The 14,994-nt window shown below is 43.1% G+C and overlaps 2 protein-coding genes across 2 annotated transcripts; both read left to right on the plus strand.

Moving 5' to 3' along the window:
- Nucleotides 1–5,561: 5,561 nt before the first annotated feature.
- Nucleotides 5,562–8,068, plus strand: LOC9655953 (probable histone-arginine methyltransferase 1.3). Its single transcript, XM_024678925.1, has 15 exons — nt 5,562–5,843; nt 5,901–5,966; nt 6,014–6,101; nt 6,159–6,308; nt 6,379–6,482; nt 6,542–6,640; nt 6,689–6,758; nt 6,812–6,908; nt 6,962–7,016; nt 7,069–7,152; nt 7,204–7,281; nt 7,342–7,445; nt 7,503–7,675; nt 7,732–7,859; nt 7,916–8,068. Exons 1-15 carry the CDS (start codon nt 5,628–5,630, stop codon nt 7,973–7,975), a joined length of 1,572 nt encoding a protein of 523 aa, XP_024534693.1. The 5' UTR covers nt 5,562–5,627; the 3' UTR covers nt 7,976–8,068.
- A 181-nt stretch (nt 8,069–8,249) lies between these two features.
- Nucleotides 8,250–10,214, plus strand: LOC9655954 (non-structural maintenance of chromosomes element 4 homolog A). The gene is made up of 7 exons (XM_002973851.2): nt 8,250–8,741; nt 8,825–8,902; nt 8,983–9,205; nt 9,262–9,352; nt 9,445–9,655; nt 9,710–9,801; nt 9,859–10,214. Exons 1-7 carry the CDS (start codon nt 8,564–8,566, stop codon nt 10,069–10,071), a joined length of 1,086 nt encoding a protein of 361 aa, XP_002973897.1. The 5' UTR covers nt 8,250–8,563; the 3' UTR covers nt 10,072–10,214.
- Nucleotides 10,215–14,994: the final 4,780 nt, after the last annotated feature.

The raw sequence follows: 14,994 nt of genomic DNA on the forward strand, positions 1-14,994 counted from the left end.
GCCTGCTCACAATCCATGGACTACATGAAAGATGATATGAACAACTTTAACAATGGTGCAATATGATCAAAAAAATGATCAACAAAACGGTTGAGATATTGCACCTTGCATAAGAAGCATTGCACATCATTCACACACTTAGGAGTAAAGAATTTAAGAACAGCCACAAGTTTATTATGATCGACTTGTAAATCTTCACAAAAAATATGGTACTCAAGATAAGTGATGTCCTTAGATCCAAATACGCACTTTAATCATTTTAGCTCTTCAACTTTAAACTAACTTCCCGCAACCAATCTAACACTTACGGATATGTTCCTCTCACGTCCCCTCCGAGTGTATCAATACATCATTAATGAAGTTAAATCACCTCCGGCATATCGTAAAGAACTTCATCCATCATTCACTAGAAAATCACTAGAGCGTTGTTTAAACCAAATGGCATCAATAAGCACTCATACAAACCAAAAGATGTATGAAAAAAACAATATCTTTCTCTACTATCTACACTTATTAGTACCTAGAAGAAAAATTTAATTTGGTGAATTAACAACTTCTCCCCAGACAATCTAAGAGATTAGTAGTGTGAGAAAGAGGGTATATATCTCATTTAATATACGATAGTCGATGTAAAAATAAATACTCCTATCAAGCTTCGTCACAAAATTAAGTTCACACCCCCAAGGACTTCGTGACTTCCAAATAACACCTTTTTCCAACATCTCCTTAATGTTTGTATATAAAATTTTAATCTCTTTTGGTGACTAACAATAAATAGGAACTTTTGGACGAGCATCCCTAGTTGGAATAGGATAATATGTTGCAATCTTGGCTCTGAATAATAGCTCAAATTCAAAGAGATCAATATACTCCTTTATGAGCCAGTCAACTGCTACAACATAAAAACTGTCAGAAAAAAATGGAAATATAAGAGGAAATAATAAGGAAACCAAAGTGATGGAAACAAAGGTAAAAACAAAAGGATAAAAAGGAATAGAAATGAGAGGAATGAAAGAAATAAAAAAAATATGAGACAAGGGGAAAAAGCTTTAAAGTCACATTTGGCATAATTGTGCCACACAACCAATCCATATCAAGGATGAGGTTAAAAGCTTGACTCGACACCATTTGCAATGATTGTAACTTAAACTCAAGATTACCCACATGCACAACTAGGTCCAACTCATCCCATGCACATATATGTGCACGACTGTTGCCATAAAAAATGAAAACTAGCTTTGGTGCACAACATAAATATAGATAGCAACATGTGGCAATAGGCTGAGCAATAGAAAATAAACTCAAATCTATATCAAATAACATAAAGAGAATAATATAAAAACCTTTTGTTATAAAAACAAGCTTGGATAATAAACACTAGATGAATTGGTGCTGAATGAACCCCTTAATGATACTCTCAAAAGATAAATAGAGGGGCTACTGACTTATTCGCACAAGGACCTTATACTACTCACACAAGTCCTTATTTCCTGGAAGCATTTTGGTGTCTAGACCTTCTACTATAACAGCACCAACAAATCTCTACCCAAGAAATGAATGTTGCCAATCCAAAGAACACCAACAATATCAATAAGTGTGACTAACTTTATCACATACTCAGTAACAAGCATCACAAGCCTAACCACATCCTCGCTCTTGTCTTTGAACTCAAGTAGTAGCAACATCAACCTTCATTGGAACATAACCATCTCTCATAAAAACTAGAGCTAAAAGATGTATAGCAAGAAGTGGAAGAATTGATATTTTATAATATTGTGCCAAGTGAAAAGCATCATCAAGGGTGGCTGGAGCAAGTGCATGCATAAATGTTACAAAATCTTGATAAAATGTTGGCCACAACATTGTTAACTTGCTCCATTTTGACATATTTAGCTTCGCACGAAGTATGAAGTTTCAGAAACGAATGCCAAATTGCATCATTAACTCAAATGGCCCTTGATGAAGATAATGCAATTATTGGAAAGCATCAATACAATCGTCAACATGTCCAAATGCATATTTGAAAATATCTAGGAAAATGCTCCAATCTGCACAAGCTCAAACCATTATACCACTATAGTATTGTCCTTTGGAAACACGTGGGAAACTCATGTAAACACTAAACATCATCCCAAGAATGATATGTGGCAATCACCGTAAAATAATCTAATCAATAGTACATATCATCCCCAAGATTCACATGGTAAAACTTTGGCCAAATACGAGGATTAGCAACAAGAGCAAAAGGAGTTATACCACACAATGTTGTATAAACAACCAAAGAAAATAACTCGAGAAATGATCCACAAAGATTTAAATATAAAGCGAAAAGACCCATGAATAAAAGTGCACCCTTTTTTCTAATTAGTTAAGAATCTTGGGATATTCAGGGTTAAGTGTCATTGGGTTTAAATAGGTTGGGTTTTACATTGTCTCAAGTTCAATTTTGTTGGTTGGATAAAAAAATCACACTATATGTTAATTGACATTTAGTAGGTTTAATTTGCTCCAGCTGGGCTCAACCCAAGAATAAGGTGTCAAAAGAGTGGGGCTTTTAGGCTGTGGTTCTCAACTTCCATTCATGAGAGTGTGAATTTATAAAGAAGTGTGGTAGATTATAAAGAATCCCATAAATAATAGTGCACTTTTTTTTCCAATTAGTTAATAGTAGGGTTAAATGTCCTTGGGTTTGAATAATACTAGGTTGGTTAACTTTCAAGGAAGTCTAAACTCAAAAGTTTACATGCTACCATCAACTGATAAAAAAGTTATAAAGAAAGGGAAATCTAGATAGTGCAATCTAAACCAAAATCCTAAATGAAACCACTTCTTAGGGACAATCAAAGCTACCTCTCATCTCCACTAATGTGAATACATAAAATATGGAAATGAAATATAAAACTGTGCATATCAATTAGCCTAAAACTCTAATTTATATACAAATTGAAACCAATTCGACGACTATCAAAATTGGGCTATACTAATATTAGTATAGGGCATTGTAGCCATATATTTGGACCTCACAAAATGTTATTACATATATACATCACAATAAAATAAATAAAAACATAAATAAGTTGTATAAAAAATTAATTTTATATAATTCACTAAATAAATAATTTGTTTGTTTTACTAATATTATAGCTTTTAGTATTAATAAAATTATAGCACTGCAAGTATTTATGTGCAGATTAATGCTCTTCTCAACTCTTTTTCACTAGCACTACATATGACCCACTTGAGGGACTATTCAAAAGCATTAACTTACTTTAAAGTTAGTATTCATAAATGTATAGATGATCTGATATATTTATAAATAAATATGAGTGTTTATTTTTGTAATACATGAGTGTTGAACATATGTATTCTATTTTATTTTTGTTATCTTGCAATTCATTTCTAACTCACATTTATCACATGCAATTGACTTTTTGTAAAAGTAAATATTTCGTAAAATTTAATATCTTATAATTTATTAATTATATATTTATATTATTTGCATTTAAGATTCAAGCTAAGCTAATATTACCTTACTTTTATTTTGAGATTAAATTTATAAATTTTATAGTTAAGTGTTATATTACTAAAATTTTTATGAATATATCTGTGAGAACGAGAACACAAAAAAGTGAGAACGTTTTTGACTTAAGTGATGTGTAATATCTGTACTTTGATGCAAGGACGATCCATGGGTGCTGGAATTTGTCGACTTCACAGGTAGAGGTCGCTGGGAAATTTGGTACCTGTTCATTCTAGAAATGATGATGGTGCACAGGTTTATTCGAGAGTATGCTCCAAAGATGAGCGAAACTTCTCCAGAATACGCTTACGTCTCCAAGACTGGAAGGAGAAGGGCCATAAACAGTGCGCTGCTTGGGATAGCAAGGTTTCAAGCTTTGCAAGCTACCTTAAAGAAAGCACCGGAGCATCCAGAGAAACTTCTCCAGTATTCCTATGTTTCGAGCACACCAGCTGGGTTCTTGGTTCTTCAATCGCTGGCAGTAGACTTTTGGGGTGGCAGGATGGAGCTAAGCTCTCATGAGAACTCGCAGGTCCCGAAAAACAACGAACTCACTTCAAGCGGCTATATAGTTGGCACGGATGGTAGCATCTACTTTCGAAAATGGATGGACTCAGAGACGTAGAACCGCGCAGAGTCCATAGCATTTTGGAGGCAAAGACTGGGAGGAGGCATGGTTCTGGGAACGAATCACATAGTTGGAGGCTTGAGTCAGCTGGAGAGGGCAGTGGAGGAATGCAAGGAGCAAAACAGGGAGCTTGAGTTGACGAAAGCAACCATTGACGGGGCTATAATCGCAGGAATTCCAGAAAACATTTATCTTTTCAAGGTACGCCACCTTTTCTAGCGGTGGAAGTTTTAGTGTCGTGTTTTTGTTTTGGCGGGAACTTATGTCCCCTTTGCTAGCGATGGAGCTTAAGAAACTTAAAGAATGGAAAGAGCCACCAAAGACACTGGCGTTCTTGGCGTGCTTTTATGGTGCCTTATACTTGTACGTACTTGGAAGAACTCTTCTCGTTCATTTTTAACTATATATCTTTTGTAGGAGCTGGCTGCGCTACGTTTTTCTCAGTGTTTTACTTATCAGTAGCATCGGAGTTTTGGCACTGCGAGGTGTGAGAGCCAGTGGACACGTAGAGCTGGACTTTGGAAAAGTTACAATCCAGGAACAACCTCCCTCCAACACACTCCAAAAGATAATCTCCCTGAAGGAAGCACTGGCTCAACCCGAGACGTTCCTCCAGAACGTCAACGTAGCTCTCTTGAAGCTCCAGAGGATTGCTCTCTCCAGCAATCCAAAGGTAGTCTCTAACTTCCCTTCTTCCCTTCTTTCGTTTTGTTGATCTTGTGTTTCTTGGTTTGAGTTTTCCAGGCGACCAACTTGGCCCAACTCTTTTACGTTCAATTTTAGCCTCGGGTCCATCAAAACTGAGACGCAGTGTTTGTTTATCCTGAAAAGCATTTCACTCTGCAACTTTTATTACTTCAACCCTTTTTATTTTATTTTATTTTATTATTTATATATTTATTTACTTTGAAGTTCATAAATTTGAACTTAATAAATATTATATCAATTTAATTTTTTTAAAATGCTATTAAAATACTACAAACCTTTGTACAGTATTATTGCTTAAAATTTCTTTTTTATGATATCTGTAATAAGATAGTAGAGCTTTGATAAAATTTCAAAATTTATTATTGATATTTATGGATAAATATTTTGATGGTGTATTGCCTTAATTTTTAAGTCTTCTCAATGCACATTACCCCAAGGAGTATAATAATTCTTGTCAACTGCATTAATATGTAAAATTCATCTAGATGCACATTTTATTTGTTAGAACAAGTTACAATATCCATAAACTTTTTAAAGATCTTTGGATTGAAAACAAGAAGATCATTATACAAATAAAAAACTCATAACTTTGTAACTTTGTTGGAGAACGAAATAAATAACATCTTCCACGCCTGATCCTAATAGGGTTTACAATAGAATATGCTCTGCCAGGTTATTGAGATTCTATCTTAAAACCCTACGCCCTATTTTAGGGTTTGGTTGTACTCAGCGCAGGGAGCGGGTGCGGCTCGGCGCTTTGCTGCTGCTCAAATGCTCGCGTCGCCGCAGCTGCGGGCCTTCAATGACATAAGAATTCGATTTGTCTCGGGAGCGGGGAGAGATGCGGCGGCAGCATCAGGAATCGATGTCACGGCCAGGCTGCGCTGCGATCAGCGCGGCTCGTTTGTGGAGTTTGTGGGGCATTTTTCAGAGAGGGATGAAGCTCCAGCTCCTTTCCAGGAGCAATTTTACTTGCAGCGCTGTCAGGTAAGCCTTCACGGCATTATCTAATTTTGTTATTGATTTTTTTCCTTTGGCTGGTAGATTTTTAGAATAGGCCCATCGACTCAGCTTTGGATTGTGAATACTGTCGAGGATGAAGCAAACGAGGTAGAGTATTTGGTTCCTCTAGTGCTTTGATGCTAGATATTTTGTAGGCTGTGTATCCTAGAACGTTTACCGCGGAATTCAAGTCAGAAGAGTCGAGCGACACATTTTTTGATGCGATCCACAGCCCGAATAAGGGTTTTTTTCTATCTTTTGAAACAGAAGTCATTACTGAGGACGATGTCTCTGTTGCAGCAATGAAACTGCCTAATGGCTCTACAGAAGTCGCGAAGGATTCCAGTAAGTTTGATAAGAAGATCGAAGCGTCGTCTGCCAAGATGTATTTCCACTACTATGGACAACTCCTCCATCAACAAAATATGTTACAGGACTACGTGAGAACAGGTTTTCCCTTTTCTCAGCGAAACAATGCGATTCGGTTTTCAAGTCAGGGTTCTCTTTTTATTATGACCAGGCACTTATTATGCCGCTGTGGTGGAGAATCGTGCGGACTTTCAGGGCCGAGTTGTGGTTGATGTCGGCGCTGGAAGTGGCATATTATCTCTGTTTGCTGCTCAGGTAAGTTACTTTAACTTCTCGAGAATCTCCTTTTGTGTTTCTAAGTCTTTTGGTCGAAGGCTGGTGCGAAGCATGTCTACGCAGTAGAGGCTTCATCCATGGCAGATTATGCACGAAAACTGATTGCTGGCAACCATGTGTTATCTCAGCGCATAACAGTAAGCATTGCAGGTTTATCAACCTTAAACTCATGTCACTGTGGCCAGGTAATTCACGGTAAAGTGGAAGATGTCGAACTTCCGGAAAAAGCAGATGTTCTTATTTCCGAGCCCATGGGTGAGCTCTTGGAGGTGCTTGTGTGTTTTACAGCCTTCTTTTTGCTATTGCAGGAACTTTGCTTGTAAACGAGCGAATGCTAGAGTCGTATATCATCGCTAGAGACCGGTTTTTGGTCCCTGGCGGGAAAATGTTTCCTGGTCTTGGGAGGTGAGTTTTTTGTCCCTCAATACTTGCTCTCAGTGGGATACCTGTATTCTCAGAATCCACATGGCTCCCTTCAGCGATGAATACCTTTTCGTCGAGATTGCTAATAAGGTACACTTATCTTGAGGATAGTCTTCTAAATTGCATCCTGGTGTATCGACAGGCACTGTTTTGGCAACAACAGAGCTACTACGGTGTAGACCTGACCCCTTTGCATAATGCCGCATTTCAAGGCTATTTTTCTCAGGTACCACTATTCAGTTCTTCATTGTTGCTGTGGTCTAAATAGTATGTGCAGCCCGTAGTTGATGCATTTGATCCACGACTTCTCGTTGCGCCTCCAGCCATGCATTCTCTTGATCTGACTTCCATGAAGGTATGAAATATCGGCTTTGTACTGGAAATTGTGGCAATGCATCTGACTGCAGCTTGTTAGGAAGAAGATTTGTACGACATTGTCATTCCTTTAACCTTTACAGCAACAATGGCTGCAAGAGTTCACGGCATAGCCTGCTGGTTTGACGTCCTCTTCAATGGAAGGTAAGGATGCATTTTAGGAATTTCTTAAAACATGCTTGATCTTCTCGTTATTTGCAGTACTATCCCGAGATGGCTGACAACGGCCCCTGGAGCACCAACGACGCATTGGTATCAACTGAGGCTTGTGCTCTCTCAACCTTTGTACGTTATGGCCGGACAGACAATCACAACGCGGTTGCATTTGTCGGCGCACAGTGCTCAGAGCTATACAATAAATCTCAGCATGTCAAGTAAGTTGTTTGCTTGGAAAACGTCTTGAATCCTCTGAAATCCGCTTCTCTTGTAGCCACATCATGGGGAGCCGGGGCTGGCCAAGGTGCAACCATCCAGAGCTCTTCTGGAAAGTTTGATCTCAAGGAACCATACTATAGAATGTCCCAAATGCCAGCTTATACGTGGACTCAAGAACAACAGGTAGCTCTTTCTTTTGCTCTTTCTGAAACTCTTCTCTAATCTGTTCAATGCAACAGTTGCAAGATGGAGCTGGGGTGTCACTTCAAGGAGCACAAATGTCACCTTACGGAGCGTAATCACCGCCAAGCTTGTAGCTTGTGGACAATAATGACAGCGATTGATTAACCGCGGCTGGTTTCTCCTTGCCGCCGGCCTTGACCACTCACAAATGCTAGACTCTACTATTTTTCCGCCGCCAATTCACCAAGTCTTAAAGGTGAGCCAAGGTTTTCTCGCTGATGGTATTTGCACCTCTACGTTACAGAAGTTTTCATGTCGATGGCTCTCCAGCGGCTGCTATAGCTATGGAAGCTGAGAGATTGCTCAAAGTTTAGAGAGGTTCTTGGGCAGGGTGGAGATTATACCATGGACTGAAGTGTTGATCAGAGACTCGGCTTTTAGAAGCAGTGGGTACGCGAGAAGAGAATTAGCCCGGCACGTGGCAGAAAGAGCCAAAAGGGTGCCACGTGGTACTGGCCGAAGCAAAAGCATCCTAGCCGTCAGCTTCTTAAATTTTCTGGGAGCGCGGGAGATTCGAACCCCAGCCCCCTGAGTTCTCTAAGCTTTTTTTTAGGGCAGGATTCGAACCATAGCCTAGCGTTTTTTTCATGAAAATTTCTTGCCGCCCTGGATTCTAGTTGAAGCTTTCGTGGGCGGGGCGCGCCATGGCGAGAGGTGAGTCCAGCAGGATGGGGAGCGCCAGACGGCGGAGTAGCGCTGGCGATTTCGGCACTCCAGCGCCGACGCAAGCCTCTCAGGAGGGAGGGTCTGGCCCCCAAATGTCCGCGTCGGAGCTACGATCGATCAGGTCGTGTTACAGGGATCTCAAAAGTGAAATATCAGGTGCGCGCTCTCTTTCTTTCCTTTTCTTTTTTTAATTTTTTTTTTCTTTCAAACGCTACGATCACTTATTCCTTTGTTCGTAGGCGAGAAAGATGACATTGTGCGTGACTCCCAGAAATTTAATGTGCTCATTGGGCGCGTGGATAGTCTCTATAACAAAGGTATGAACCTTCATTGTGATCTCTTTTCTGGTGAATCATCCCTCGCGTTTTTGTTTTTCTTTCTTTCTTTTTTTTTGTAGTGGAGAGGCCTCGCGAGCAAATAGCCGACCTGGAAGCTATACGCGATCTTTCGGCTTGCGTTGTTCAATATGCGAAGGGCATGCAGCAAAACGGTGGCCCAACGTCAGCGGACTTTTGCTCGGTAGCCATCCATAAATGCAAAGACGGCGGTGGCATTGATTGGATGAAGCTCGGCTACGAGGCCTCCGAGTTCATCTGTGACGCTCCTGGGCTCAGCACCATGTAAGTCTTGTCCTTGTTTGAACCATCATGTCTTAACGAAATGTCGCGTTTTCAAGGGTCGGGCCTATGGACATTGTGCCGAAGCAGAGAAAAAGGCCTGCACCGAGGACGCGAGAAAAGCCTGGGCCTTCTACCCGTCCTCAAGAAGTGAGTATATCAGCGAATTCGTGAATCAAGTTTTGATTTTTTTGATTTTTTTGATTTTTTTTCTTTCTTTCTTTTGTCTTTCTCCGTTCCAGGTCGAAGCAGTAGAAAATATGAGTACTGAGACGGACAAAAACATTGAAACCATGTTCAGGATTTTGCGGACTCACAAGCGTGTGCGGTTCGAGGCGCTCGTTTTAAAAAGGAAGAGCTTTGCGCAAACAATCGAGAACATCTTCGCATTGTCTTTCCTTGTGAAAGACGGGAGGGTGGAGATCAGCTGTGACAATGGTGTTATCCACATAGGTACATGTCTCTCAGCAGACTTTCTGGTTGCTGAATGATCTCTTCTCTCTGCAGTCCCCAAGAACGCACCCAGTAAGGATGACCGCGCTAGCGGTAACGTTGTCAACACGCAGTTTGTACTGCGATTGGATTATCAGGACTGGGTGGTAAGACAACTTATGTCCCTCTTTCTGGTTTGGCTGACGCTTTCCCTTTCCATCCAGACTATGCATCAATCACTCGACGAGAATCAGGAGCTAATGCCGGACCGAGTCGAGTCCGCGGCGGCTGCTACTGTGACGCCGATCCGGAAGACATCCCGGAACCGAGCCAGGGAGACAGTCCCAGGCAGCCAATCTCAAGCTAACGAGCAGGAAGAAGAAGAGGGGAGCCAGAGGCGGCCGAGGAAATCACGCCGCCTCCGCTTGGAGAGTTAACTGATCAACGACGCCAAGTTGTCAACCCTGTACAGCCATTTTGTAAAGTCTTAACCACGAGAGAGTAAGTGCCCAGGATCTGATGGCTCGATCGCGATTTCTTTTTGACGATTACTTGGTAACTTGGCAAACATTTTGGCAAAGCTTTTTTGACGCAAGGTCACAGGCGACTAGTATGCATCTTTGGAGAGTTTTGGAGTGGCAACAGCGGGTCTCTGACCAGAGAGGAGAGCAAAAGCCTTCATCGGTCGTGCGGCTCTCGGGATTTCTGCGCTCCAGCCAAACGCGTAGATCAAGCTCACCATCGTCTTGAGACTATCAAAACTAAGAAGATAGACCACGACTGCCCCCCGCTAAGCAATCATCCCCGCACGAAAGACTCAACCAAGCGTTTTGCAAAATCAATGGACCCTCGATTCGATCCATTTCGAAACCCAGCAGCGCACACATCCCTCGGAAGTTTCCAATCTGCCGAGCGAGAGAGAGAGAGAGAGCCGAGCCGAGCCTTGCTGCGTTAGAAAAGACGTGTCTTCCATTCATGAGCTCTTCGCGGCAAATCTGTCAAGACGATCGCGAGAAAACTACGAGAAACTTAGTTGGCGAAGAAAATACTTGGGTTTAGGGTTTATTCAAGAAGTTCTTGCTATGGACGATGGCGAGTGTCTAGTGTGGTATGCCAATGTTTCGCCGAGCCTAGGTGTTTACCCCAGCCCCGAAGCGACCGTCTCGCATCCCACCGCGGCAGCGTTCCGGGCGAGGGATGGAATGCTTTTGCGCGACGTTCTGGGCAGGATTATGGGCCATCGCCCGAGTGTCATGGTTTGCACCCTAGAGCGCAAGGGATGGATGGAAATCCAGGACACCCGGGCGGACGCACGGATCCTGAAAAGAGGGAGGCACGTCTACCTCATGATCATGCACCGTGACGACGACGTCGCCCAGCGCAGGTTTGCGAGGGATCTGGCGGCGGCAAAGCTGGAGAATGGGATCTTGGAGCTGCGAGGAGCGACATCGGCCGTTTGGATCCATCCAAACTATCTCCTCTTGGAGGAGCTGATCGAGCGCGAGCTGGAACAAGACCGCTGGCGGTGCTTCCATGTCGTTGGGACTCCCGGGATTGGGAAGAGCTACTTCGCCTTGTACTGGCTCTACAAGCTCGCACAGCGAAAGACGCGAGTTATCCACCGCCTCGATCGCGATGGTGGCGATGGCGATGACGATCGCGATAAGTGGTTTCTCTACGACTTCTCTCTCGAGGATCCTCTCGTCTGGACCGGGCCGTGCTACTACGTTCCACAGGGCTGGGACGGAGAAACTGCGTGGTTGATCGTGGATGGACCATCCAGGAACGTCGGTCACATAGGTCCTACGCTCCAGTGCGCGAATCCAAACCGGGCAGGATACCACAACTTCGCCAAAGACTTTGGCAAGATCTGCCACCTCGAGGCGTGGTCTCTGCGCGAGCTCCTCGCGTGTAACCGGGCGCTGGAGCTGGGATTTAGCGACGAGGAGCTGGCTGCGCGGTTTGGGATCGCTGGAGGACTGCCCAGCCTGGTGCTCTGCAAGAATGAGTCGACCGATGGCTTGAGACGCCGAGTGATGGATGCTGCCGCAAGCGCTGTGGGTGATCCGGACTGGGAGATGGCCCCCGTGAGCGCCGAGGACGGCATTCTTGTGCACTACAAGCTCCCACGGTGGAGCTTTGGGCGCTTGAAGCTTCCCTGCGAGAACTTCCAGCTCGTCCTTGGATCGGTGTTCATACAGAGCCTGGCGTTTGAGAAGCTGCGGCGACGACGGAGAGTGGAGAGCTACCTTGGACACTTCTTTAATTGCAGAGGAACGCTCTTCGACGGACTGGCGTCGCAGATTTTCGAGAAGTTCGCGCTCAAGGTTCTCTCCCGGGGTGGAACTTTCCAGTGCAAGTCTCTCGAGACCATCGAAGGTTTGGAAGAGAAGCTTGTCTTGCTGAGAAGCGATGGTGGTTTTGTGACGAAGAGTGTCGAGCTGTTCTTCCCCTGGACGTATCATCTCAAGGTTCGTTATTTCTTTTCTTTTTATTTTGTTCTTGATAAAAGTTCTTTTTTTGTGATAGCTTCCGGATTCGATCTTCGTGTTTACTGTGAGCTCCAAGCGTCCAGTACATCACATCGCTGTTGATCAGGCGATCGAGGAGTTTGATCGGTGGCACGGCGAGCGGGGCCTGGCGGCGCCGCGGTGTTACAAGCTCGTCTTCGTCATACCAGATTTGGGGGACGAGCTCATCTTCCAGGACCGGCAGAAATACGTCGAGGAAGATTTCACTACTTGTTCCACCCCATTGGATCGTGATGTCAAGCAGTGCGTCGTGAAAATTCTCTTGTCCAAAAGAAAAAGAAAGAGAAATTATGTAACTCCAAATTTGCTTTAATCCTTATGCAATGGAGTTGGTACTTAAGAGAATTCCTGCAAAGGACGAGACCCTTGTTGACATGTTTCATGGGGGCTAATGCTTGATGTTTGTATAAGCCATGGAAATTTTCGTAGCGCTCGAGAGCTTTTGATTCTATGCCTAGGAAATATGCCCTGTTTTGGCATCTGCGCAAGACTAAGATTACTTTTGAGTTTTTGAGTGAAAACGGAGATTCTGCTAAGTTCAATGCAATTATGAAAGCATACACAAATAGATGGCATGGCGAGGTCGTGGAGTTATTTTTCTGCGGGTTTTTTCGTACACAGGTGTCTTGGAACACCATGTCTGCAGCATATGCCCAAACTGGGCATGAATTTGGGGGATCAGAATCCAAATATCTCAAAAGAATCAGTACAATATTCTGAATAGTGATGCTAGCAGTTCCTGGAGGGAGAACGCTCCTCAGTAACGCCTGCGTCTGCAAAGCGGCCCTGCGGCTCTTTCCACGATCAGTGTGCTCATTGGGCGCGTGGATAGTCTTTATAACAAAGCTTGTTCCGGTGATTCATCCCTCTTTCCTCACGTTAGCCGACCTGGGAAGCTATACGCGATCTTTTAGCTTGCGTTGAAGGACATGCAGCAAAATGGTGGTCCAGACTTCTGCTCGGTGGCCATCCATAAATGCAAAGACGGCGGTGGTATTGATTGGATGAAGCTCGGCTCCGAGGCCCCCGAGTTCATGGGCTCAGCACCATTAAGTCTTGTCTTAGTTGAAAATATGAGTACTGAGACAGACAAAAACATTGAAACCATGTTCAGGATTTTGCGGACTGACAAGCGTGTGCGGTTCGAGGCTCTCGTTTTCTTTGCGCAAACAATCGAGAACATCTTCGCGTTGTCTTTCCTTGTGAAAGATGGGAGGGTGGAAATCAGCTGTGAGGATGGTGTCATCCGCATAGGTACCACATGTCTCAGTAGATTTTTGCTGAATGATCTTCTCTCTGCAATTCCCAAGACCGCACCCAGTAAGAATGACCGCACTAGCGGTAACGTTGCAGTTTACACTGCGATTGGATTATCAGGAGTGGGTGGTAAGACAGCTTTCATTCCTACCTCTGACGTTTTTCCTTTCCAGTCTATACAACAATCACCAGGACCTAGCCGGAGCAAGTAGCGTCTTTGGAGCCGCTGCTGTGACGCCGATCCGGAAGGCATCCCGGAACAGAGCCAGGGGATAGTCCCAGGCAGCCAATCTCAAGTTGACGAGGAGAAAGTGGACCCGAAACGCCGCCTCCACTGATCAAGGTTAAGACTTTAAGATGGCGTAATATTTATTATACCCTTTTCAACAACTCGTTGTTGATCTAAACCCAATAGTGGGCTTACCATTTTTATAATGGTATGATACTATTTGTTGTTGCATAGTATAGCTCCCCAATACTTGAAATTGCTGATCTTGTGTGGTTTTCAGTAATCTATAACATGCAAGTCTTTTATCTGCACGGACCAAGAATTTGATGTTGGTGATAATGTCATAATTGCGGAGTCCTCAAACTCCAGCAAAGTAATGGGTACTTCCACTTGTGCCCAATGATAAAAGTTCTCTTGTTGCAAATCATAGCATAGTTGGTTGTTTTGTAAATCTTCATCGTTGTTGGAAATCGAATAATTTGTTGGCGCTTTGTAGATTGGCCAAGAAATTTTTGCAATAAACATGTCCTTGGCATCTCGATAACAATCCCCACCCAATCTGGAAAAAGAGCTCCCTGTATCAAATATAGTATCTATGTTGCACTCTACTTTATGGCCTTCTATGAATATATTCACCATTCTAACGCCCCAATGATTTCCCCGGATAAATCTAGTGATTGGAAGCGTTTGAAATGAAGGATCAGGTAACATTGATCTATATCGCATGGTTCCGTTCAAAGAATTAGTTGTCCTGTTATATATACTACAGATTTCCATCGCTTTAATATAGCTCATCTGAGTTATCTGAGTAAAGAATGATGATCTGTGTAATCCATGAGATAAAACACCTTCTATAACACGTAATCTCCCCCATGGAGTTGCTTTCAGAAGATAACCTTTCGGCAGTAACAAATTTCTATCACCGTCCCCAATCCTTATGTCCCATCCTTGAGCCATGGAACCAATTATCCCTGTATTGCCAGCTCCATAAGTCACATTAATCTTGCAAATCCTATCCTTGTCTAAATACCTGTATTCCTCCCAATCAGCTGCAAAATCGTCACACTGTTCTTCTGAGAATGATGTAGAGAGTAATGCTTTCTCTAGCATCTCGGATTTGCCCCATGTGAATCTACTTCCCGTATCCGCTACTACTAAGAGCTTCGTAGTATCACCTTTCTAACTGCTGAATGTTATGAAGAGTTGGGGTACGCTCTCAAGAGTAAAGTCGAGGTTGATAGCAAATGCAGAAAGCAACATAGATGCAAGCAGGGCTGCAAGACAAGGTTTCAGATCAGTTGAAATGAAGCATCTAGAAAATACCCAGACTTACTGGACTTGTA

The sequence above is a fragment of the Selaginella moellendorffii genome, unplaced genomic scaffold (genome assembly GCF_000143415.4).
Source record: "Selaginella moellendorffii unplaced genomic scaffold, v1.0 SELMOscaffold_23, whole genome shotgun sequence".
Classification (NCBI taxonomy): domain Eukaryota; kingdom Viridiplantae; phylum Streptophyta; class Lycopodiopsida; order Selaginellales; family Selaginellaceae; genus Selaginella; species Selaginella moellendorffii.

Bases quoted from the DNA above. Each gene is read 5' to 3' on its own strand.
- LOC9655953 (XM_024678925.1), top strand. From the start codon at position 5,628: ATGCTCGCGTCGCCGCAGCTGCGGGCCTTCAATGACATAAGAATTCGA. The intron at 5,967-6,013 runs GTAGAGTATTTG...GATATTTTGTAG, and splicing joins TCGAGGATGAAGCAAACGAG to GCTGTGTATCCTAGAACGTT. The intron at 7,446-7,502 runs GTAAGGATGCAT...CGTTATTTGCAG, and splicing joins GACGTCCTCTTCAATGGAAG to TACTATCCCGAGATGGCTGA.
- LOC9655954 (XM_002973851.2), top strand. From the start codon at position 8,564: ATGGCGAGAGGTGAGTCCAGCAGGATGGGGAGCGCCAGACGGCGGAGT. The intron at 8,903-8,982 runs GTATGAACCTTC...TTTTTTTTGTAG, and splicing joins GGATAGTCTCTATAACAAAG to TGGAGAGGCCTCGCGAGCAA. The intron at 9,656-9,709 runs GTACATGTCTCT...TTCTCTCTGCAG, and splicing joins CAATGGTGTTATCCACATAG to TCCCCAAGAACGCACCCAGT.